The sequence below is a fragment of the Rhinoraja longicauda genome, chromosome 1 (assembly GCF_053455715.1).
Source record: "Rhinoraja longicauda isolate Sanriku21f chromosome 1, sRhiLon1.1, whole genome shotgun sequence".
Classification (NCBI taxonomy): domain Eukaryota; kingdom Metazoa; phylum Chordata; class Chondrichthyes; order Rajiformes; family Arhynchobatidae; genus Rhinoraja; species Rhinoraja longicauda.
Window position 1 is genome coordinate 52,732,026 of NC_135953.1, and position 25,404 is coordinate 52,757,429.

At 40.2% G+C, this 25,404-nt stretch overlaps 1 protein-coding gene across 4 annotated transcripts in view; it reads left to right on the plus strand.

Moving 5' to 3' along the window:
* ipo11 (importin 11) overlaps positions 1-25,404 on the plus strand; it is a 294,939-nt gene that overhangs the window by 26,275 nt on the left and 243,260 nt on the right. For all 4 annotated transcript variants that reach the window (XM_078397369.1, XM_078397338.1, XM_078397349.1 and 1 more), the window contains exons 2-9: positions 1,282-1,355; positions 2,778-2,922; positions 8,228-8,328; positions 17,910-17,982; positions 19,380-19,583; positions 19,901-20,030; positions 23,468-23,526; positions 23,824-23,872. In XM_078397369.1, the coding sequence (XP_078253495.1) occupies positions 2,785-2,922; positions 8,228-8,328; positions 17,910-17,982; positions 19,380-19,583; positions 19,901-20,030; positions 23,468-23,526; positions 23,824-23,872 (754 nt within the window). In that variant the 5' untranslated portion in view covers positions 1,282-1,355; positions 2,778-2,784. The remainder of the gene's footprint in view (positions 1-1,281; positions 1,356-2,777; positions 2,923-8,227; positions 8,329-17,909; positions 17,983-19,379; positions 19,584-19,900; positions 20,031-23,467; positions 23,527-23,823; positions 23,873-25,404) is intronic.

A 25,404-nucleotide genomic window follows, 5' to 3' on the forward strand; every position in this document is an offset into this window, starting at 1 on the left:
TTCAGGCACTGCTCTGCAAACTCCTATCTACAGAAATTCTCTGACGACTCTGCCATCGTTGGCCTCATTACAGGTGATGATGACAGGGCGTATGGAGAACTGATCAAGGAGTTTGTGGACTGGTGCCAGCGGAACTGCCTCTGGATCAACATGGGGAAATCCAGGGAGGTGGTGGTAGATTTCCGCAGGCGCACCCAGGTCCCCCCGACTCCGGTGAACATCCAGGGAATGGACATCGAGAGGGTGGATTCTTATAAGTACCTGGGTGTCTACCTCAATAATAAATTGGACTAGACTGAAAACACCGATGCGCTATACAGAAAGGGCCAGAGCAGACTTTATCTGCTAAGGAGACTCAGATCCTTTGGAGTGCAGGGGGCAGGAGTGCAGACTCGACAAGTTGGTCAGGAAGGCCAGCTCTGTCCTGAGTTGCCCCCTCGACTCAGTGCAGGTGGTGGGAGAGAGGAGGATAATGGCAAAGTTAACATCGCTGCTGGACAACAACTCCCACCCCATGCAGGACACTGTCACTGCACTGAGTAGCTCCTTCAGTGACAGACTCCTTCACCCCAAGTGCATGAAGGAGAGATATAGGAGGTCCTTCCTTCCCACTGCTGTGAGACTGCACAACCAGCACTGCTCCCAGCAGACGAGTCAACAATAACAGCTAAGAACACACAGAAAACTGATGACAATTTATGTATATTTTATTTGTAATGAATGATCTCTTGCTCTCTTGCTATCCACTTTGCTGCCGTAACACTGTAAATTTCCCTGGTGTGGGACGAATAAAGGAATATATTATTATTATTATTATTATTATTATTATTATTATTATTATTATTATTATTATTATTATTATTATTATTATTATTATTATTATTATTATTATTATTATTATTATTATTATTATTATTATTATTATTATTATTATTATTATTATTATTATTATTATTATTATTATTATTATCAAAGCTTGGTGAGCCCAAAACCAATACAAACTGTCAAATAGTTGCTGCTGTGCATTTCCCAACTGTTTTCTTTAGACACTGTTGTATCAATTACAATGTAGAGGGCTAACTTGTTTATCAAGGGCCATACATGCAGACGTTACTATGAGACCGTTTAAGCAAATAATTAACTTTACTAATGGCAATGAATTAATGTTTTCATTGAAATTTGTATCTGCGTAATGAAATGTTCTGGAGATGATTACATTCAATTAATTTTTCAAATATTCACTATAACATTTGTTCTATCTCCTTATGCTTTCTCTTTCAGGTCTGCTTCAGAAAAGTAATTAGAGAGAATTGTTTGAATATTTGTGCGGATTATTGTGAAACATCTCTAGTAAGGTAAGATACTAAAAGAGCCATTTGAATTAATTTTAGCTGCTGTTCCATAAGTCAGATATGAAGTTGTGTGGATTAATGGCTATGCGGTATGAGGCTTTTAAACAAAAAATTATGAGTAGGAATCCTTATGCATCTGAACTTTGCAGATGCTGGATTCATTTCACCTTAGTAGCAAGTCAATAACATTGTATTTACAATACAATACAATACAATATATCTTTATTGTCATTGTACAGGGGTACAACGAGATTGGGAATGCGCCTCCCATACGATGCAATAATTTAATTAGCTAGTCAGTATTAATTTAAACAACCCAATGAAACAAATTGTAACAGTTTTAAAACAGAATAAAGTGCAAGTAGATCTGTGCCGGATCAATGTGCGATGTGACCATCTGGCTCAGCAGGACCGGTTCATAGCAGCTATGGCCCTGGGGATGCAGCTGTTCCTGAGTCTGGAGGTGCGGGCGTAGAAGGCCTTGTATCATCTGCCCGATGGAAGGAGTTCGAACAGATTGTTGCAGGGGTGTGAAGAGTCTTTGTGGATGCTGGTGGTTTTTCTGAGGCATCGTGTGTTGTAGATGCCCTCCAAGGCTGTTAGCTGTGTTCCGATGGTCCTCTGAGCTCTATGGACTACCCGCTGAAGAGCTTTCCTCTCTGCCTCCCTGCAGCTGAGGTACCACACAGGGATGCCATGCGTTAGGATGCTCTCTATGGTGCAGCGGTAGAATGTCGTCCGCAGCTGTTGGGGTAGACCAAACTTCTTCTGTGTTCTTAGGGTAGAACAGTCGTTGCTGTGCCTTCTTGACCAGCGCCGCAGTGTTATTGGACCATGTTAGGTCCTCCGAAATGTGAGTGCCCAGAAACTTGAAGCTGGACACTCTCTCCACACTGTCCCCGTTGATAAAGATCGGGGCGTATTCCCTGTTATGTGACCTACGGAAGTTAATGATCAGCTCCTTGGTCTTGGTGGTATTTAGGGACAGGTTGTTATCGGAGCACCAGTCCGCCAGGTTCTGCACCTCCGCTCTGTTGGCTATATGTGCTGAAATGAACTTTTTATTATTCATGTGATTTTGCCTGGAAGAGCTCTGGATCAAGTTTCCTCTTTTGAACTAGAATACAAACGTGCAACAGATGGCTGTTTAGGCTCAATGTTGATTAAAGTCTAAACTAAGCATGATTTTCCTCTTTGACATATCGGCAGAAGTAAAACATTCCATGATGGGAAAAACTTCTGTTGTGTAATAATAATGATGTTAAAATGAAGACCTAGATAAATAAATTATAAACTTTTGTATAAGATATGGTTTGCTTTTTGTGCTAAATTACTACTGAAGGTAAACAGAAAATGGGCCTTGCTTATTTTCAGTGGTCAGCTCATATCTGCATATAAATATTGAAAGTTTTTTTTTGTTGCCAGGTTCTCTATGGATATCAATAGTGCCAGCAATGTTGTCCTGCAGGCTCTGACCCAGGCTACAAGTCAAGACACGGCTATATTGAAGCCAGCCGAGGAGCGGTTAAAACAGTGGGAAACTCAGCCAGGTTTCTATTCGGCATTGTTGGTGGGTTATACATTGTTATTTAAAAAAAATTAAAGCTAACCACCACTCAGTCCTCTCTACCTACTTTGCTCTGGACTGGAATAACACACAGAGTTCAATGCATTGTGTGTAGGAAGGAAATGCAGACGTTGGTTGATAATGAAGATAGACATAAAAAGCTAGAATAACTCTGCGGGTCAGGCAACATCTCTGGAGAAAAGGACTAGGTGACATTTCGGGTCGGAATCTTTCTTCAGACTGTAAAAGGGTTCAGACCTGAAACGTCCCTTTTTTTTTGCTGTAGAGATGCTGCCTGACCCGCTGACTTAGTCCAGCTTTTTGTATCTATCTTAGAAGAAGCATTGACATGCTATGCATAACAAATACATTTATAATTATGTTGGAAGGGATGGTGAACATAAATATGTTTCTTAAATTGATGTATAAAATCTATTAGATTGAAATCCTTCGTGCTAAATTCTAGGTCTTAAAAACATTGAAAGAATAATTTAATTGCTGATTTTAGAGACATAATAAAATGTAGATTCTGGTATCTTGAGCAAAGCACAAAGTGCTGAATTAACTCAGTGGGTCAGGCAACATCTCTGGAGGTGGATAGGCGATATTTTGGGTCAGGACCCTTCCTCAGACTGGGGCCTTTCTTCAGATTGATGAAGGATCCTGACTTGAAACGTCACCTATCCATTCCCTCCAGAGATGCTGCTTGACCTGTTGAGTTACTCTAGCACTTTGTGTAACAGCTAATTTTACCTTTTTAAATGCATTTTAATATATGCAAAGATATTTTTATCTGTGTGATCTTTGAGAACATGAATTATCATTTCCAGTTAATGACATTTCATCAGAACATCCACTTCTATTTATATAATGTACTTAACATTGTTAAAAAATATCTGGTATATCAGAGAAGCCTTATTAAACAAAAGTTTAATAATGACAAAATATATATGCTTTTAATATTGCTGTAATTCATATTGCTGAATATTGTACACTGTTTGCTAGATTTATGACAGAAAATAGATTGTCATGAACCTTTTTTTTTACCTTGCAATTTTCATTTGTGTCCCTTTGGTTGGTTATAAGTATTGCTTTCTAATCTTAATTGTGCTTTTATATGTACTCGGAGTTGATAATGTTAGCAAAATAAATTGAAACAGTTCTTTGCATTTCAGAGGCATCTAAATTTTATTTTTGAAGGGTACTTGATAGAATTGCGTGGTTACCTCATCACTATCAGAAGTGATTGCCAGCCTTGTTCTGCTGTTCAGCAACTGATGATTGATTTGATTGACTTGCAATGTGATGCTTTCTTTCTTGATGGAAATTATTCTCAACTGTGGTGCAGAAATGTTTCTATTTCATTGTCAGGCCGCAGATAGATACAAGGGTAGGTTTTTCAACCCTCAAGCATGTCCCATTATTCAGTGAGATCATGGCCCTTCTGCATTTTAACCCCAGCCCTCAGTTCAGTAATCTCTAATATTCATTGCTTATAAAAATTGAATGCAATTGTAACATTTTCAGTTGACTGCTTTTTAAATTTCACTTCCATTTCTTTGAAAGAAGAGAGGAAATTCAAGGTAAAGTGGCATGTAGAGGAAGTTTCAAGGTATGGTTACTAAAAGACTACAGGCTTGATTGCTGCCAACAGCGTTAGGGGAATTGTACGCATATGAGCTAAAACCTGAGGATTGGTGGGATGTTGGTTATAGTGGGGGGGGAGGGGAGGGGTATTTCTATGACCTGAGAAGGTGGCTTGAGAGATACAACCATTTGGGGAATCAAAACCAAGAATGAGAATTTAATGTGTTAGGCATTTAGGGAATTGAAACTAACATTATTCACTGAGGTCTAGTGTGTTGTGAAAGTGTGACTAGGCATGGATTGAAAAATGAGGATGATTTTGAATAATTTGAAGTTAATGATCAGTTTAGCTTATGTGATCAGGCAAGACAGCATTTAGTGATGGCAAAGTGACATTAAATAATATAGGCTCAGAAGTAAAGGATGAAAGAGCTTTTTCATACATCTAATGAAGAAATGTTGCTGAAATAAGTTATTGATCTCATTAAATCTGAGTGGCTATTTTTCTCCTGGAAAGGCAGTTGAACTATCTTTTGATTCATTATGAGTGTCTTAAATGGCAAAATAAAATACTCAGCTTTTTCTGTGGAAAATCTTAAATACTCTTCAAAATCTCCATATTTGAATGATTTTCAGCTCCAGTGAAAACAGCCAACTTTTGTTTTGAGATTCATGGTTTGTCATCACTTTGAATATTTGTGGATTTGGAATGAGGGATTAATTTGTTAGTAATTTTCACTGTCCCCCATAACCCACCACCACTTTGGAAAGGTGATAGATTCAATCATTCTGTGGTTATCAGATGCCAATTCTAGCTTTCCCTAAAGTGTCCTATGTGTCTAGGCCTCAAACTTACAACACCTTAGGTGACTTTTTTTTAAAGCCGAGTTAGGTGATTTAAACAAGGCCTTGGCTAGGAAGGGGAAGAGTCGGCCGAGCTTCCCACCTCTGAGTAATGAATGCAGTTGGAAAATACATCATTTGATAACGGTTTTGATGAGTGCAGGTGTAGCTCAATAATGATTTTATCTTTACCTATTTTTTCCCAGCATTAAACATATATGCATTTATACAGTGATGGATGTTGATGGTTCATCAGCTCTTCACAACATAAATTGTATTTTATGATCAATTTTTATAGGCCAATAACCAAGTTTGAATAACTTCTCAGTCTCTTTCCAAGATTAATGCATGAACGAATAGTCACCATATGGTGGCACCCTTGCCTATTAGTTTAGTGAAGCTGTATTTGAGCAGAATATTGATGTCTGCAGTATAAGCTGTGAAATACAGAAATGAAGAAAAAATATCCAGAGAACCGTTTTTAAGAATATCTGCAGCCAACTGGAAACATCGTCTTGAAAATTAAGAACTTATATTTGTATCACGCAGACCATTTTCAAGCATTTTTTGCATTCACCTATTTTGTAAAATGCCTAGGAAGGATTTTTAATCACAAATTTAATCGCATCTCATTGTCCAAAGTGAAAAACCACTGAAGCCTTCAACACAAATAACCCAGTAATTTGATTTTGCCGCATCGGTTCAGTGAGGAAAGCTAGCTCACTAGTTAATTACTTCTCTTTAATGTCCTCTGGAAAAATGCAACAACCTGTTGGATTCTTGGTTTAATATCACGACTTGCAGCATTGGAATGTGTCCATTCAGTCCTTCCTCCTTTTTTGTTTTTATTGGACGTTGCTGTCTGGAAAGCTTTCCAGGTGATTCTCTGACCAGATCTGGAAAAATATTGACTGAGTGGAGCAACAGAGCAGATCGTTTTGAAAAATGGAGTTCAAAAGTTGAACGCCATTCAAAAGAAATATATACCACAATATAATTGAACTGTTATGCATCAATTTTTGGAAATAAACTAGAGAGAATAAATATTATGCGAGAGTCTGAAAGGCAGTTAAGATGAAAAAAAGATATAAATGAGACCACGTGTAGAAGACAAATCTTCAGATCTAGGTGAATTCCAATTGGGCTTATTGGGTGAGGGATAGCAGATGCACAAGGATAGCACAATGGGTAATGGATGAAGTCATGCTCCCAAAAGAAGAGTAATGCTGTCAGGGAACAAATAGCTTATAAGTTATCTTGCATAAGGGAAATAAACCAAGACAATTCTGATTACATTATTAAAAAAGATGCTGGTACTTTTGGTAGAAAGAATGATCATGCTGTAGAAAGCATCTTGTCCGGTAACATCTCAATCTGGTTTGGGAACAGCTCTGCCCAGGACAGGAAGGCTCTGCGGAGAGTAGTGCGTTCGGCTGAACGCACTATGGGAACTACACTCGCCCCCCTGCAGGACCTATACATCAGGAGGTGCAGATCCAGAGCCAGCAACATTATGGGGGACCCCTACCACCCCAGCAACGGACTGTTCCAGCTGTTACGGTCAGGCAAACGCCTCCGCTGTCACGCTGTGAAAACAGAGAAGATGAGACCGAGTTTCTTCCCACAGGCCATCAGGACTGTTAACTCTTATATCACCAGGGACTAATTTACTGTATTAATTAATTTTTTGTGTTGTGTTTTAAAAAAAAAAAAATTCTATTCTGTTTGTAGTTTTAGCACAATCCGCAGGCATTGCCACTTTCATTTCACTGCACATCGTGTATGTGACAAATAAAGTAGACTTGAGACTTGAGACTTAAAAACCTCATTGTTTTCAAAGATCAACAATGGTTTTCTACGAGAACATTTATTTTTAACGAATAATTCTTAAAAATAGCAGTTTGCAAGAGCATTGCTTTGGTATAAAAACTGATAGTCGTAAGGCCTTCAAAGGGAACAAACTACTCATTGATGCACTGTTTGGTTTTGCTGGAACACTTGGCTTTGGGTCTCGACATAGATGGAACAAGGGCAAAAGAACTGAATTTAAGATATGAAGATATGACATTTGCTGTTCAACTCTTCTCTGGCAGTATTTGTCTGCCTTTTTTTTCTCAACCACCCTTTCGTCCTCTCCCTTTATTTCCCCCCTCTCTTTGTCCCACTGAGATTTGCATCCATTTTCCCCCATCCTCCTGCTTTTCGACAGGCTGTCTGTTTGCAAAGAATTTCTTGGCTGCATCAGCTCCTCCTCCCTTTCTCTATGATTTTGTACTTAAAATCTATTAATGTCTGTCACCTTTTAGTTTGTTTTTATGCCGATCTCCATCTGACGTGTATTGCCAACACTTTCTGTTTTAATCTGCAACATATCTAGTGTTTTGCTTAGATTTTCAATGTAACATTTATATAATTAGATGTTGATTGTCTGTACCAGGGAGGTTCAATTTCAGTTGAGAATATAACTCATCAATTTCATCAAGAAAGCATTGCAGCAATCAGCAGGTATTGTGGTTTGATTTCTGAACCCAAGTCGATGGTCACTGTATAAATAGTGGATTTCAAAAGCTGTTTCACAAGCATGTGTAGGAAGGAACTGCAGATGCTGGTTTAAACCGACGATAGACACAAAAACTGGAGAAGGGTCAGACTGAAGAAGGATCTCAACCTGAAACCCGAAACGTCATCTATTCCTTTTCTCCAGAGATGCTGTCTGACTTGCTGAGTTACTCCAGCTCTTTGTGTCTATCTTCTGTTTAACAAGTAGTTAGACTTGAAGAATGCATTTCTGATGTATTTCACATACATCTATCAAGCTAAGTTACAAAGCTACAAAAGCCTCCCCACAATTATTCTGTTAATATATTTACTTTTACAGAATATCTTTATTAACCACACTCTAGATGTAAATGTACGGTGGCTTGCTGTGTTGTACTTCAAAAATGGAATTGATCGTTACTGGCGACGCATTGCTCCACAGTAAGTACTTTGCGATTTGGGAATCTTATTCAACTTAAGCTTTATTTGCAGGTTCATAGAACATTGTGTAAATGTCACATTTCCATTTACATGCTGCCCTTTAATATAGAAAAAAAACTGCCAAAGGATTTCAGAGGGAAGTTAGCGAACAAAACCTTAACTTTGAAGCACATGAGGAAACATTTAAATGTTGATCAAAGTTTTATGAAACCTAGGGGAGGGGAATTCATTCCAAATTTAGGGCCTTGTCAGTAGATATGGCCGCCAGTGCTAGAGCAATTAAGTTTTGAAAGAAATAAGGTGGCAAACGTTTTGCCAATAATGGGGGTTATAATTTTCTGTCATTTTAAAAATTGATTTCTCGCCTTGTGTGGGATTTGGCAGCTGAAGCTTATATTTATATAGTGATTTAAAAATGGCAAAATATTCTAAGATGGTTTGTAAGACCATTTTCAAAACAAATATTAACACTGTTATGTAAGGAAATGCTGAAATGGGCAACTAAAAGTTGGATATATAGAATAAAGAAGCATTTGAGGAATGGAATTTTGGAATAAAAACAATAAATGATGAAAATAGATTAAGCTTCATCTGTTGAGAAATAAACCTTTGTTCAGGCAGTTGTTTAAGTTGTAGTAATACATTGAATATACAAACTCAGAATCAGGGAAGGAGTCCTTTTGCCCCTTCCAATCAATGTTGGTTCCCCACAAGAACCAAGTTGGTAGTCTCACTCGCTTCCCATTCCCTGTAGCCCTGAAATTATTTTTCTTTCACATATTGAGGAACTCCCCTTTGAAAGTCCCCTCTGAAGGCTATAATTCAATGTATCTCCACCACCCGACCATGCCTTGCATATAAGATACTAACCACTCAATACTTTGGTCCTTTTGCCAACCATCTTGCTCTCGGCTCTTCAGCTCATGATATGAATCTGTCTACTTTCTGTGTATACTGTTCACTAGTTTGAGTATCTTTATCACAGAACCTTCCACCCTTCTCTGGGGGGAACCAATCCTTTTCTCTCGTCCTCCCCCAAAACAAGTCTCCCATTCTTGGAAACATTTCTGTAAACCGTTCCTGAACCACCTTTGAGGCCTTCAGACCATTCTCAAACTGCAAGTGTACATCCAGTTAAAATTTTAAAAATAGAATACCACAGATCAGGCTGACCCCATGTTTTATAAAAACACCATGACTTCCTTGCTTTTAATTTTGTGCTTTATTAATGTGTCAGAAAAAAATCGTAATTTCAGTACTGACTTGTGGTTAATGCCATTATCTTGTACCTACTACCTCAGTACAAGAAACTGTTTCTTGTACCTACTACCTCAGTACAAGAAACAACTGTTCACTACAGTTGTGTTTTGTTTCTCGGCCAGTTTGCGGCCATTACTGTTCCAAATTGATTTGAAGCATTTGGGCTGCCATTGCGAATGCATCAGCTTCATCAGCAGCCCGATGCTGCATTTCATTTCCTTATGGCTTCATCTTGCTGATAAGCTGATTATATGGCACATTAACAAATGCATTTTGGACATCAGTATACAGAAATTGTAATACACTTAGTAAAACTTTGCAAAAAGCTCATTCAAGTTTGTTAATCACAATTTTCCTTTACAAATCTGCTGGCTTCCTTTTATTAATTTATGTTAAACATGAAAACTGACATATTGCGACTGTCAAGTTCTTCATAAGCTGTGCTTTAACATACAGGCTACTTTGATAATTAAAAATTCTGAATTACTCTGCTAATTGGGAGAAAATTCATAATCAAATGTGCTATTGAGCATTTTTTTTTTACTATACTAAGCCTGAAAATATGGATGAGCTTTAATCATTGAACTCTTAAATTAAATGTGTTGTACCTTAAGAATTTTCTTCCCATCAAAATTGCAAGGTTATGGTGGGGAACTTGCTGAGTCCCGAAATGCCTGCTGCAAATGCATATTTTGTCCATTAAATGCATTAACTATAATGCTATATGTATTAACTATAATGCTATAATGCTATATCAGCATTAACTATCTGTACCATTAAAAATGCCACTGAGATTTTTTTTACATTAATCCAATAAAAAATTGAGTGAAAAATATTGTAGAATCTTAGTGTGACAATACCTGGAATATAATGGGCTGGTCTTGTCACTGTGGAATAGAATAGAATAGCCTTTATTGTCATCCAAAAACATGTTTTTGAACAAAATTACATTACCCACAGTCAACAATGAGAGGCAATAAAAAGAAAGCAATAAAACACAATCATAAAACCAACATAAAACAAAAAAACATCCATCACAGTGAGTCTCCTCCAGTCACCTCCTCACTGAGATAGAAGGCCAGAATGTCTTTCTCTTCCCTGCCGTCTTCTCCCGCGGTCAGGCAGTCGAAATTGTCACGTCGGGGTGGTCGGGGCTCCCGACATTGAAGCCCCCGCCGGGCGGTGGAAAATCCCGCAGCCTATTCCAGCCCGCGCCGGATTGTACACAAAGAGACTTACGCACGTGATAGATGGAGTATAAAAATGGCATCAGATTGTTTGTTATGGTGCTGGATTTGTCATTTGAGGAGAGTTTGGGCAAGTGATTCTTATTGAGTTCAGAAGAATTAGAGTAAAATCTAATTTAAAAATATACATTATTCCTCTGGTGCATGGCAGCGCAAATAAGTGGATGAACATTCATCTAGCTAGGGTGTAGGGACGAGGAATCAGAATTCCAAAATAAGGGGTTGGCTGTTCCAGACAGAAAGGAGAAAATCCTTTATTTGGAGGGAAGCTTTGGAAGTCTGCACCTAAATGCTGAGTATCTTCAAGATGGATCATTATACATTTTTTCATATTAAAGGAATTGGGATGTTTGAGGTTAGTGCAGGAAGGTGGTGCTGTCGTACAGGATCTGCCATCATAATTTAATGCTAGAAAAGGCACAATGGGCCAAATCCTTTCTTCAAAGATAGAATTTGTTTAAAGATAGAGCATGCATGTTGAAAATGTGATCCTTTGACACTTTAAATCAAAGAGAACCAGATCTAGGATGATACTACTTGAACTACATGGCCGACAAATGTGAAATTGTCCTTGAAGTGAAATCTTGTAGTATAATGATCATGAAATCTAATTAGCTTTACTGATCAAATTGCTGGCAAATTCAACTTGTGCTGACAAGACAATTGCTACAAGTAAAGGAATGTGAACTCTACTCTTGTTTGAAGACTCCTTGAAAATTCAAGAAGTTCGATTCCATCCAGAACAAATTATCCTATGAAAATAAACCAATGTTTAAAGATCTTCTTTGTAATTTTATTTCCTCATGTTGAATAGCAACCTAATGCATCAACATTTTGTCTTTATAAAGCTTTCTGTACTTTGATATAATTCCTGAAGTCTGTGTCTTTCATTGGCATACATGATGAACATGTATGTGCTAGGTTTGTGGTGTTTTGTGGCCTGGAGATAATTGCAATAAAATTCAAGTGGATCAAGCTTTGGTTTAAACTGCACGTATTTTAAAGCAAGGGGCCTGACAGGTAAGGCAGATGAGCTTAGGGTGTGGATAGGTACGAGCGACTGAGACATTGTAGCCATTACTAAAACCTGGTTAAGGGCCGGGCAGGACTGGCAGCTCAATGTTCCGGGATACAGGAGCTCCAGGAGAGACAGGGGTGAGGGGAAAACGAGGAGGGGAGGTTGTATTGCTGGTTAAGGAGGATGTCATGGCAGTGGTCAGGTGACATTAAGGACGGTTCATCTGGTGAGGCTATATGGGTGGAGCTGAGGAACAAGAAAGGGATGATCACCTTGTTGGGGGTGTACTACAGACCCCCGAATAGTCAATGGAAATTAGGAGAAAATGCCAGGAGATTGCCCATCAGCTGCAGATCAAATAAGGTTGCTGTAGTAGGGGATTTTAACTTTCCCAATATTGACTGGGAAAATCATAGTGTGAAGGATTTAAATGTGGTGTAATTCCTCAAAAGTGTTCAGGAGAGTTTTCTCAAGTTGTATGTAGAGGCCCCCACACACGAGAGGGCAACACTGGATCTAGTATTGAGAAATAGGGAAGGGCAAGTTAATGAAGTATTTGTGGAGGAGCCTTTTGTGACCACAGTTCGGTTGGGTTTAAGATATTTATGGATAGGGACAGAGAGGGCCCACGTGTTTAAATGCTCAACTGGGGTAAGGCCAACTTTGAGGGTATGAGAGGTGGTCTCGCTCAAGTTGACTGGAGCAGGTTGTTTGAGGGGAAAGGAACATCAGCCAAATGCGATGTTTTTAAAAGTGTGCTGACAAAAGCTCAGGATATGTACGTCCCCGTTAGAGTGAAGGGCAAAGCAGTAAAACGTAAGGAAGCTTGGCTGCTGAGGGAAATTGAGGCATTGGTCAAAAACAAGAAGGATGCATGGGACAGGTATAGGCAGCTAGGATCAAGTACATCCCTGGAGGAGTTTCGGGAACTAAGGAGTAAACTAAAAAAGAAAATCAGAAGGGCAAAAAAGGGCCAGGAGATATCTCTGGCGAGTAGCATTAAGGACAATCCCAGTAGATTTTATGAATACATAAGGGTGAAAATGGTAACTAGAGAGTGGGACCTCTCGGGAATCAAAGCGGTCACCTCTGTGGACAAAGTCGTCAGAGTATTTCTCCTCCGTATTTACCGAGGAAGTGTCTTGAGAGCAGTCAGGGTTACCGTCGAAAAAGTATTGAAGGTACTATCGTGTATGAAGGTAGATAAATCTCCAGGGCCTAATCAGATATATCCGAGGACATTGTGGGAAACTGGACAGGAAATTGTGGGAGTCCTGGTTGAATTTTACGAGTCGTCCTTAAATACAGGAGAGGTGCCGGAAGACTGGAGGGTGGCAAATGCTGTGCCTCTATTCAAAAAGGGCTGCAGGGAAAATGCTGAGAACTATAGACCGGTGAGCTTAACATCTATAGTTGAAAAGTTACCAGAGAGTATTCTGGGGGATAGGTTATACAGGCATTTGATGGGCAAGGGCTGATTAGGGATAGTCAGCATGGTTTTGTATGTGTGAGGTCGTATCTCACAAATCTGATTGAGTTTTTTGAAGACGTGACCAAAAAAGTCGATTTGGGCAGAGCTGCAGATGTTGTATGCATGGATTTCAGTAAGGCATTCGACAAGGTTCCACATGATAGGCTGCTCTGGGAGGTTAGATCGCATAGAAATGGAATCCAAGGAAAGATAGCTGAATGGATAGCAAATTGGCTTCATGGAAGGAAGCAGAGGGTGCTGGTGGGAGGTTGCTTCTCAGACTGGAGGCCTGTGATTAGTGGTGTGCCTCAGGGTTCGGTGCTGGGCCTGTTACTGTTTGTCATCGACATCAATGATTTGGATGAGAACATACAGGGCAAGATTAGCAAGTTTGCTGATACAAAAATGGGTGGTTTTGCAGATAGTGAAGATGGTTGTGAAAGATTGCAGCAGGACCTTGATCGATTGGCCAGGTGTGCTGAGGAATAGTTGATGGAATTTAATACAGAGAAATGTGAGGTGTTGCATTTTGGGATGTCAAACAAGGGCAGAACCTACACAGTGAATGGTGGCCTCTTGGGAGTGTTGTAGAGCAGAGGGATCTAGGAGTGCAGGTGCATGTTTCCTTGAAGGTTGAGTTGCAGGTAGATAAGGTGGTCAAAAAGGCTTTTGGCATGTTGGCCTTCAGTCAGAGTATTGAGAATAGAAGTTGTTAGGTCATAATGCAGTTGGATAAGATGTTGGTGAGACCGCATTTAGAGTATTGTGTTCAGTTCTGGGCACCATGTTATAGGAAAGATATTGTCAAGCGTGAAAGGGTTCAGAGAAGCTTTACAAGGATGTTGCCAGGACTAGAGGGTCTGAGGTATAGGGAGAGTTTGAGTAGGCTGGGTCTCTATTCCTTGGAGTGCAGGAGGATGAGGAGTATCTTGTAGTGGTGTATAAAATCATGATAGGAATAGATCGGGTAGATGCACAGAATCTCTTGCCCAGAGTAGGGGAATCGAGGACCAGAGAACATAGGTTCAAGGTGAAGGGGAAAAGATGTCATAGGAATCTGAGGGGTAACTTTTTCACACAAAGGGAGGTGGGTGTATGGAACAAGCTGCCAGAGGAGGTTGGTGAGGCTGGGACTATCCCAACGATTAAGAAACAGTTAGACAGGTACATGGATAGGACAAGTTTGGAGGGATATGAGATGGGATTCTCCTGTACCTTACCTGTCAGACCTAAGAGATTCTACAAATATATTAAAACCGAAAAGATAACTAAGGAGAAAATAAGTCCACATAAGGATCAATGTGGTTGTCCATGTGAGGAGACACTGGAGCTGGATCAGATTTAAATTAAGATTTTTAATCTGTATTTACCATGGAGAAAATTATGGAACCCAGGAACTTAAAGGAAATCATGCGATGTCTTAGAATCTATCCATATTACAAAAGCATATTAAGGTATTTAAATCCCTCTGGCATTGTCAAGTATATTCACGGACATTGTGTGAAGAACTTGCAGTACCCCTGGCAGGGATATTTGCATTGTCTTTTTGATGGGAAAGTTACTGGGGGGTTTCTGGAGGGACAGGATCTAATAGCATTATTGAAGTGACAGTAGATTGATGAGGGCAGGGCTGGAGATACCATCTGCATGGACTTTAGCTAGGCATTAGACAAGGTCCCGCAATGTTGGCTAGCCCGGTGGTTCAAGCGTGTGGGATCCAGTGTGCTAGCCAAATCGATACAAAATTGTGTAGTCAGCAAATGCAAAAAGCTGGAGTAACACCGGTCAAGCAGCATCTCTGGAGAAAAGGAATAGATGACGTTTCGGGTTGAGGTTCTGCTTCAGACTGAGAGTCAGGGGAGAGAGAAGCTAGGGGATAGAAGATTGACTTGGTGGTGGAAGGCAAAGGGTGGTAATGATTCAAATTGGAGACCTGTGACCAATGGTGTGTCACAAGGATTGATGTTTGGTCCAATGTTGTTTGTCAGCTATATTAATGATTGGAAGAGAATATAGTTGGCATGGTTAGTAAGTTTCTGGGTGACATCAGAATTGGTGGTATAATGGACAATGAAGGAGGGTATCTAAGATTACAATAGTGATCAGTGACTAGCGGAGTTGGGTCGGTGCTAGGGCTGCTACTCTTCTCGTTATATATTAATGATTTGGACGAGGGGTTTGCAGGCTCTGGGGCCAAGTTTGCAGATGATACGAAAATAGGTAGAAGGGCAGGTCGTGTACAGAAAGCAGGGACTCTGCAGAATTACTTGGACAAGTTGGGAGAGTGGGCTGAGAAGTGGCAGATGGAATATAGTGGAGAAAAGTGTGCAGTCATGCATTTTGGTAGTAGGAATAAAGGCGTGGACTATTTTCTAATTGGGGAGATAATCCAGAAATCGGAGGTGCAAAGGGACTTGGAAGTGCTGGTGCAGGATTCCCAAAAAGTTAATCTGCAAGTCGAATCGGTAGTAAAGAAAGCAAACTTAATGCTAGCATTTATTTCAAAAGGGCTTGTATACAAAAACAGGCATGGAATGCTGAGGCTCTATAAAGCACTGCTAAGGCTACATTTAGCATATTGTGAGCAATTTTGGGCATCATATCTGAGGAAGGGTGTGCTGGCTTTGGAGAGGGTTCAGAGGAGGTTTACAAGAATGATCCTAGGAATGAGTAGGCGTTTGTCGGCACTGGGCCTGTACTTCCTTTAGAAGAATGAGGGAGGATCTCATTGAAACATACAGATAATGAAAGGCTTGGATAGAGTGGATGTGGAGAGGATTTTTCCTCTAGTGGGAAAGTCCAGGACTAGAACCCTTAGCCTCAGAATTAAAGGACGAACTTTAAGGAAGGAGATGAGAAGAAATTTCTTTAGTCAAAGGGTTGTGAATCAGTGGAAATCTTGTTAGATTCATGATTAGTATAGGTGTCGGAGGTTATGGGGAGAAGGCATGAGAATGGGGTTTGGAGAGAGATCGATCAGCCAAGATTGAATGGTGGAGTTGACTTGATGGGCCAAATGGCCTAATTCTACTCGCATCACTTATGTCCTGATGACAATCGGATCTAGATGAATTGGGGAAGTGGATCAAGAAATGGCAGCTGAAATTTAACTTAAGACAAGTGCGAGGTGTTGCTATTGGTAAAGTTAAACCAAGGCAGGACTTTGTCACTGAGCGTTTGGCCCCTGGAGAACGCTGTAGAACAGAGACACCTCGGGGCATTGGTGCACAGCTCCCTGAAAGTGGTGCTGTAGATAGACAGGATTGCGCAGCAGGAAGTTGGTACACTTACTTTTGTTGTTCAAGAGTCGGGACTAAATGATACAATTATACAAGTCCTTGGTGAGACTACACTTAGCGTATTGGGTGCAGGTTTGGTTATCTGGCTCCAAGAAGGACATCTTTAAGCTGGAAATGGTACATAAAGATATTACTGGGCCTGGAGCGCTTGAGGAATAAGGAGAGATGGGATAGGGTGGATTTTATAGATAAAGTCATGAGGGGAAAAGATAAGGTGAATAATCACAGTCTTTTTTCCTTGGTTCTTAGGTTCCTCTTCTCATAAAACCGTTTCTCAGGTTCCTCTAAATCTAGAGGGCATCGTTTTTCATATTTTACACCGTATAGTACAAAACAAAACCTGACAAATTTAAAGGGAGTATAGGAATCAGGGCCCTGGTGAGATTAAAAGTAGAATGGGAATCAGAACCAGGTGAGGCAATTACCAACTGTCAGGATTTCTGGACTCTAGGATAGGTGACGATCAGTCCTACTGTCTTAGCTTTTTGTATGTGCTGAATGTCTGTAAAGACCAGGTATTTTGCAGTGGTTTCATTTGCAAATGATTTGAATGGTTTGACTTGAAATCTTTTAAGTCAACAAATGGTACTTCAAAATCACATTGATGGAAAGCAGAAGGAAGGATGGTTCAATATTTACTTGCCTGCCAGGTCAGGTGGCTGACTCAATGCAGTAAGACTGCGATGATCATCATCCTCTTTGGAAATCCATATGCTTTGTTACCTGGCTGCCCCATTCTATTTACTGCACTCTTTACACTCGATAGGTATCTGGTTCCCAAACTCTCTTCAAACTCACTTTGGCCCTGCTTCCCAGGCTCCTTTTGAACTTATCGGGACCTTGTTTCCTGCACTTTTAAAAATCTTGTGGCCATTTCCCTGTACTTTCAACTCACTGGCCCCTGTTCCTACGCTCCCTTTAAACTCAGCTAGTTTGGTGAACATTTTTATTGCACAATTCTGTAATATCTTAAAACTTAAAAATGGCTTGTTATATTAATAATTTTAATGTCATATAGTCTGGAAAATCTGCCATTCTTGCACCGCCAAAGTCGTGGTGGTGCTGGATTCTCAGAGCTCTACTGCAATGAGCAGAGTTTTAGTTTGATTAGCTTCCCTCACTCAGTTCCTGTCAAATATCTTTGCAATTATATTTTGTTCAATTGTACATTGTTTGTGAACACAGTCAATTTTATCTTTCAAATTTTGCATGATTTGTTGTGTAAATTATATGACTAATTCTGCAGGAATTAGTGGGGAATAATTGTTATTTGTTATATTTTATAGTGCGTTAGCAGAAGAAGAAAAGGCCTCTTTGCGTGCAGGGCTGATAGCAAATTTTAATGAACCCGTGAATCAGGTTGGTGGTGAAATGAATTCTAAGGGATTTTTATTTGTTACTAGACCAAGTGGACCCGTTGGGGCCCAAACCTCTCCTGCATTGGTGCAGCACCCCCACTCCCCTCTCTCCTCAACCTCCCCCCTCCCCTCCACTCTCCCTTCTCCCTCATCCCCCCTCCCTCCCACCTCCCTCCCTCCCTCCCACCTCCCTCCTCCCCTCCCCCTCCCCTACTTTTAAACTTTAAAATGTGAATAACTTTAAATATATAAGACCGATTTCAATAAAACTACTTGCATTATCACTAAAGTGACAATGGTGAGTAAGGTGGGCCTAAAATTGTCGCACTATCGTGTACTGTTTTGGCTGAAGTTCAGTCACAAACAAGATAACAAATGAGAGCTTTAGTATATAGATAAGAATGATTATTTTTTTTAACCCTGTCCCATGAAAGATATCTATTATTATGAAAGGAAGTAAAATTGTTACATACTGGCAATAGTTTTAAGGACAAATTGGATTTTTATGTATAGATGAGAATATGTGAATGCATGTAATTTAGCAATTAGTTTCACATTATAGTATAAAATGTTTTTCAGGGAAATGTAAAACTACCCATTTCCCTCACCATCACATAGCCTGACTCTTCATCTGCCTTAACATCTACTGAAACATAAAGACTGTGACTTGACTTGTTGATCTCTCCTTATAAACCTGAGATCAGCAAACAGCATGCTGTCTAGCATACACCAAATTCAGTTCAGCTCTATGCTGACTGACCAATATTGCCTCATTTTTTGCTTTATGTTTATTATTGTCATGTGTTTGAGATATAGTAAAAAAGCTATGTTTTCATGATATCCAATCAAAATCAGATAATACAATACATAAATACAATTAAGCCAAACTCAAATACAATAGGCAGAGCGAAGGGAAAGGTGCAGAGTGCAGAATATAGTTCTCAGCATTATAGCGCAACCGTTTCAGAGGCAAAGTCCAATGTCCACAACGAGGTCGAGGAGAGTTTGACTGTACTCTCATTATGTTGGCCAGAGGTAGCATGGTGTTGATAGAGTCAATGGTGGAGAGTCTGGTCTGTGTGATGGACTGGGCTAGACCACAACTCCCTGCAATTTATTACGGTCTTGAGGAGAGCTATTCCCAAGCCAGATCTGATTACAGAATGGAAGAAGCTGTCCCTGACTCTGGTGATGTGTGCTTTCAAGCTTCTACCCGATGCGAGCGAGGAAAAGAAGGAATAACTTGGGTTGGAGGAGTGCCAAATTTCCTCCATATCCGGAGGAAGTAGAGGTGTTGGTGTGTCTACTTGGCTGTTGCTTCAATATGGCTGTTTTGAAGCTCTCAGCTATTTCTACCCTGCCACATTGTAATTGTTTCACCTCTATTTCTGTTTACAGATAGCAATCCAGATTGGAGTACTGATTGCCAAAATTGCCAGATTGGATTGTCCTCGGAACTGGCCAGAACTAATTCCCACGCTGCTGGAGTCAGTTAGAGTGCAGGATGATCTCTGTCAACACAGAGCATTACTTGCTTTTTATCATGTCACCAAGACCCTGGCATCCAAAAAACTAGTAGCCGATAAGAAGCTGTTTCAAGAAGTAAGTGTTTTTTCATCTTTCATTGGAAACAATCTGTATTCATTTGGGCACAGCTCTTCAAATTTGTAATCTTTCTCAACTTGGTAATGACTAAATGGAAATTGTGGGTGAGGAAAGAATAATGAAAATTAATTACTTTTCATCGGTCCATGAAGTAGGATGCACACTAAATGCAATTGTGATTTGGACCCCAGCAATTAATATGTGACAAGTAAACATTTGTAGTTTAAGTTTATTTTTTAATGGTTATTTTCTTCTTGCCTCCATTTGTATGGTGAGAAATCATAAACTAAAGAGATTTATTATTTTTATTACAGTTGGCATCTGGAATCTACACCTTTGTTTGTTCTCTGTGGAATCATCATGCTGACAGTTTTTTACAACAGACCTGTATTGGAGAAACTGCTGCCATCAATTCCTTAGAAAGAACTTTGCTTTCACTGAAAGGTATTTTTTTTCTTATTACTAAATGTGAAGCAGATTTTTGCTTCTATTTATAACTGTGGTAAGACTTCAATTTTAATTATAACAATTTGTTTTATTTTAAGATTTTGTAATGAGACTTTCTTTGCACTGTCTACTCGGGTTGTCATGCACCTCAGAGCTATTAATACAGATTGGACAAATTATTTAATTTCTGTAACCATAAAAATGTAGTCCAAAGTTTTTTGACAGTTTCATTTTAAAGGAATGTAACATGAATTCTCCCAATGTAAAGAGTGCACAAATAGGTTTTTGTATGCATTGAAAAGATGATTATACCAGTTGTCCCTTGAATTTCTAATGCTGGATAAAAAAATTAATTGTTTCGAGATTAGTTTAGAGATACAGTGTGAAAATAGTCCTTACAGCTAACTGAGTCCACGTTGACCATTCATCACTCCTACACTACTTCTATATTATCCCATTTTCGTATCCTACACACTAGGCGCAATCTACAGAAGCCAATTAAACTATAAACCTACACGTCTTTGGAATGAGGAAGAAAACTGGAACACCCGGAGAAAACCCAGGTGGTCAGAGAGAGAACGTACAAACTCCACACACACACGACATCCATAATTAGGATGGAACACGAGTCTCTGGCGCTGTGAGGCAGCAGCTCTACAGCTGCACCACAGTGCCACCTAATTTAATAAGCATTTTTACAAAAGATGAATTTGAATCAAGATTCAATTGTAGTTATTAGTAATAGTAGGCACCTCTGATTTAGGATACACACACTTAAGCTCCACTTAAGAGATTTGTTTGGTATGACATGGGCTTTTAAACAATCACTTCTCCAATTCCTCTTCAGTATGCTCCCTGACGTGCATTCTCCGTAGTGTTGGAGGGAGAATCAAGTGAAATACTTTATAAACACTGAATAGCCTGAATATTTGCCTCTCTTGTTCACTACAATAAGCCCATTCTTCCATTTTTCTTGCCCTTGATAACCAAATTTTGTATGGTGTGATTTGAAGTCAAAATCCATATCTTGCATTATCCTAGGATATCCCTGAACCGTTTGATGATTTGAAGATAGTTTAGTTTATTATTGTCACGTATACCATGAAAAGCTTTTTTTGTTGCGTGCTATCCAGTTAATGAAAAGATTATACAAGATCACAATCAAGCTGTGCACAGACAGTGGATGAAGGGTATAGTGTTTAGTGCAAGATAAAGTCTAGTAAAGTCCGATTTAAGATGGCTTGAAGGTCTCCAATAAGTAGATGGGAGGTCTGGACCACTCTCTTGTTTGTGAGAGGGCAGTTCAGTTGCCTGATAACAGCTGAGGAAAAAAAAACTATCCCTGAATTTGGAGGTATGTGTTTTCAAACTTCTTTGTTTGAAACACCTCTTGTCTCATGGGAGAGGGGAGGAGAGAGAATGCCCAGGATCAGACTGGTCCTTGATTATGCTGGTGGCATTGCAGAAGCAGCATGAAATGTAGATGGAGTCAATGGAAGGGAGGCTGGTGAATAGCGGAAGTGTTGCTTTATTAATTAAGGAGACTCTCCTGTCATTAGTCCGAGATGACATTACTGATGGTTTGTCCAGTGAGGCCATATTGGCGGAGCTGAGAAATAAAAGGGATGATCTCCTTATTAGACAATAGACAATAGGTGCAGGAGTAGGCGATTCGGCCCTTTTAGCCACCACCACCATTCAATGTGATCATGGCTGATCATTTCCAATCAGTACCCCGTTCCTGCCTTCTCCCCATACCCCCTGACTCCACTTTCCTTAAGAGCTCTATCTAGCTCTCTCTTGAAAGCACTCAGAGAATTGGCCTCCACCGCCTTCTGAGGCAGAGAATTCCACAGACTTACAACTCTCTGACTGAAAAGGTTTTTCCTCATCTCCGTTCTAAATGGCCTACCCCTTTTTCTTAAACTGTGGCCCCTGGTTCTGCACTCCCCCGACATTGGGAAAATGTTTCCTGCCTCTAACGTGTCCAACCCCTTAATAATCTTATATGTTTCAATAAGATCCCCTCTCATCCTTCTAAATTCCAGTGTATACAAGCCTAGTCGCTCCAGTCTTTCAACATACGACAGTCCCACCATTCCGGGAATTAACCTAGTAAACCTACGCTGCACGCCCTCAATAGCAAGAATATCCTTCCTCAAATTTGGAGACCAAAACTGCACACAGTACTCCAGGTGCGGTCTCACCAGGGCCCTGTACAACTGCAGAAGGACCTCTTTGCTCCTATACTCAACTCCTCTTGTTACGAAGGCTAACATTCCATTGGCTTTCTTCACTGCCTGCTGTACCTGCATGCTTCCTTTCAGTGACTGATGCACTAGGACACCCAGATCTCATTGTACGTCCCCTTTTCCTAACTTGACACCATTTAGATAATAATCTGCCTTCCTATTCTTACCACCAAAGTGGATAACCTCACACTTATCCATACATCCGCTCACTCACACAACCTGTCCAAGTCACCCTGCAACCTCATAGCATCTTCCTCACAGTTCACACTGCCCTTATTGGGCAAGTACTATAAGCCCATAAATAGTCAACAGGAATTAGAAGAACAAATATGACAGGAGATTGCAGGCAGCTGCCAGACTATAAGTAGTCTATCATAGCAGGTGATTTTAACTTTCCCCAAATTAGCCTGGGAATGCTATAGTGTCAAGGGCTTAGACAGGGTGGAATTTGTCAAATGAGTTTGAGAATGTTTCGGAAGGCAATATGTAGAGGACCCTACAAGTTTAAAGAGGAATTACGATGATGATGCCATTAATTGTGTGCCTGAGCTATAAAGAGAGGTTGGGCAAGCTAGGACTTTATTTCTTGGAGCACAGGAAGCTGAGGTGTGATCTTATCGAGGTGTATGAAATCATGAGGGGGATAGATAGGGTGAATGAGTCTTTTATCCAGGGAGGGAGGGGGGAATCAAGAACCAAACGGCGCAAGTTTAAAGTGAGAGAGGAAAGATTTAATAGGAACCTGACAGGCAACCTTTTCACGGAGGGTGGTGGCTATACGGAACGAGCTGCCAGTGGTTGTTGAGACAGGTACGATAACGATATTTAAAAGATACTAGACCAAGTGGATCCGTTGGGCCCAAACCTCTTCTGAATTGGTGCAGCACCCTCTCCTCCCCCCCTCCCCCTCCCCTCTCCACCCCTCCCCCATTCCCCCATCTCCCTCCCCCTCCCCCTCCCTGTCCCCCTCCACCCCCCCTCCCTCTCCCCTCCCATTCCCCCTTCCCCTCCCCCCTTCCTCATCCCACTTCCTCTCCCCTCCACTCCATCCCCCTCAACCCCCCTCATCATTCCTCCTCCCCCCTCTCCCCCTCCGCCCTCCCCACCCCCTCCCTCCTCCCTGGGTTACCAACATGTTACCAACGTGTCTTTGTCTCACTTTATGTATTTCTTTCCCTACAGTTCTTCGCAAGCTCACAGTGCATGGCTTTGTGGAACCGCACAAGAATTTAGAACTAATGGTATGTAATTTTCACATGGCTTTGTTTATTTGTAGAAATTTATTAAGGCACAGCCCTTACTGAATTTGTATCTTTTTAGAAATGGAATTTGTATCTGCACTTCAAAACAGATATCAAAAGATCAACCAAGTTAATCTAGTTATCTTATTAGTATAGTCAAACTGCTTGATTAAATCACAGACCAGCATTGATGTGTCTCTTTATTAGAAAGGGAAGAGCTCTTATTACAAAGATGAATACATCTACACTTGTGAGTATTAATTTCTGGTGTTTTCTCTGGCCCTCATAATTCTATAGGAATTTCTGAACACAGTTTTCGAGAGGTTAAAACAATTCCTGGAATGCCGTAAGTATGTTTTTTCTAGACTATAGTAAACTTGAGACATGTTATGGGAAATTGGTGTACTTTAAAGGTGAGAAGTGATAGTTTTAAAGGGGACCTGAGGGGCATGTTTTTTCACACAGGGTGGTAGGGGTATGGAGCTGCCCGAGGGAGTGTTAGAGGCAGTACAGTCACAATATTTTAAAATACACTTAGACAGGTACATGGATCAGAAAGGTTCAAAGGAATATGGGCCAAAGGCAGGAAAATGGGGGGCGTGGGGTGGGGGGAGGGGTAGTGGTGGGGGAAGTAGGGGTGGGGGGGACATGGACCGTTGTGATTTGTTGTCTTCAATTAAATTAGGTATGTGCAGTTTTAAATGAAACTCTTCATAACTTAGTCATACATTTTATGACCATTATTATTTTATTCAATACCAAGAGAATTGGGATGTGTAAGGAAAAAGCAAAATAGAAAAAACAAAACAAAACAATTTTTTCTTTGTTGTAAAAAGTATTTCTGTTCAATAACCTTTCTATAAATAGTAGAATATACTCATGATAGCCCTGACATTGTACATGTAGTCCAAGAACTACAGACTGTTGGAAATAATTGTCGTTTTTCACACATGAATGTATCACAACGCGTACGCGTATTTGGCGTGCATGCTTTTTTTGTTGAAAAGATGCATTACGCGCCATATTATGAATTTTGACGTAAAATTCTGAATTTTGGATGTCAAAATTCTGAATTTTGGATGTCAAAATTCTGAATTTGTAAAATCAAATGTTGGGAGGTCTGAATTTGAAATAATTAGATTTGTAACACACACCTGTGGGATGTTAAAATAAGATGTCTCTTCCCACTGATGTTTTCTGCCTCAAGGATGCATAAAAATCTGGGAAATTGCCTAGAATATGAGAAAATGTGAAACTGTCCATTTTAGCAGGAAAAGTGAAAGTGTGACCTAAACAATAAGAGGTTGCAGAGAGGTAATGTATGATTTACAAAAGTCTGGTATGCAGGTATAGTCAGTAATTAGGAAAGCTAACAATGCTATCACCATACAAAAACTTAGAAAAAAGTGCAGGAATAGGCCATTCGGCCCTTCGAGCCAGCTCCGCCATTCAGTATGATCATGGCTGATCTTCCAAAATCAGTACCCCGCTCCTGCTTTCTCCCCATATCTCGTGATTTCGTTAGCCCTATGAGCTATATCCAACTCTCACTTGAAAACATCCAGTGAATTGGCTTCCACTGCCTTCTGTGGAAGAGAATTCCACAGATTCACAACTCTGCAACTCTCTAAATGCAGGGGAAGCAATGCTTCACCTGAGTAGGGCATTGTCGCACCACAGAGCGGGATCTCCAGTCATTTTGGTTTACCTTTGTCACTGGATTAAGACATTGCTTCACAATATGAAGTTTTGGACTTGACTTTCCAGCAGACCTGCTGTAATAGCTTAGAAGCTCATTTGCTTTGACATAACTTCGCCAACCTCGGTGAGACATGACAGGTAGAGGATGGACAGATCAAGAACTAAGTGGTAAGTACT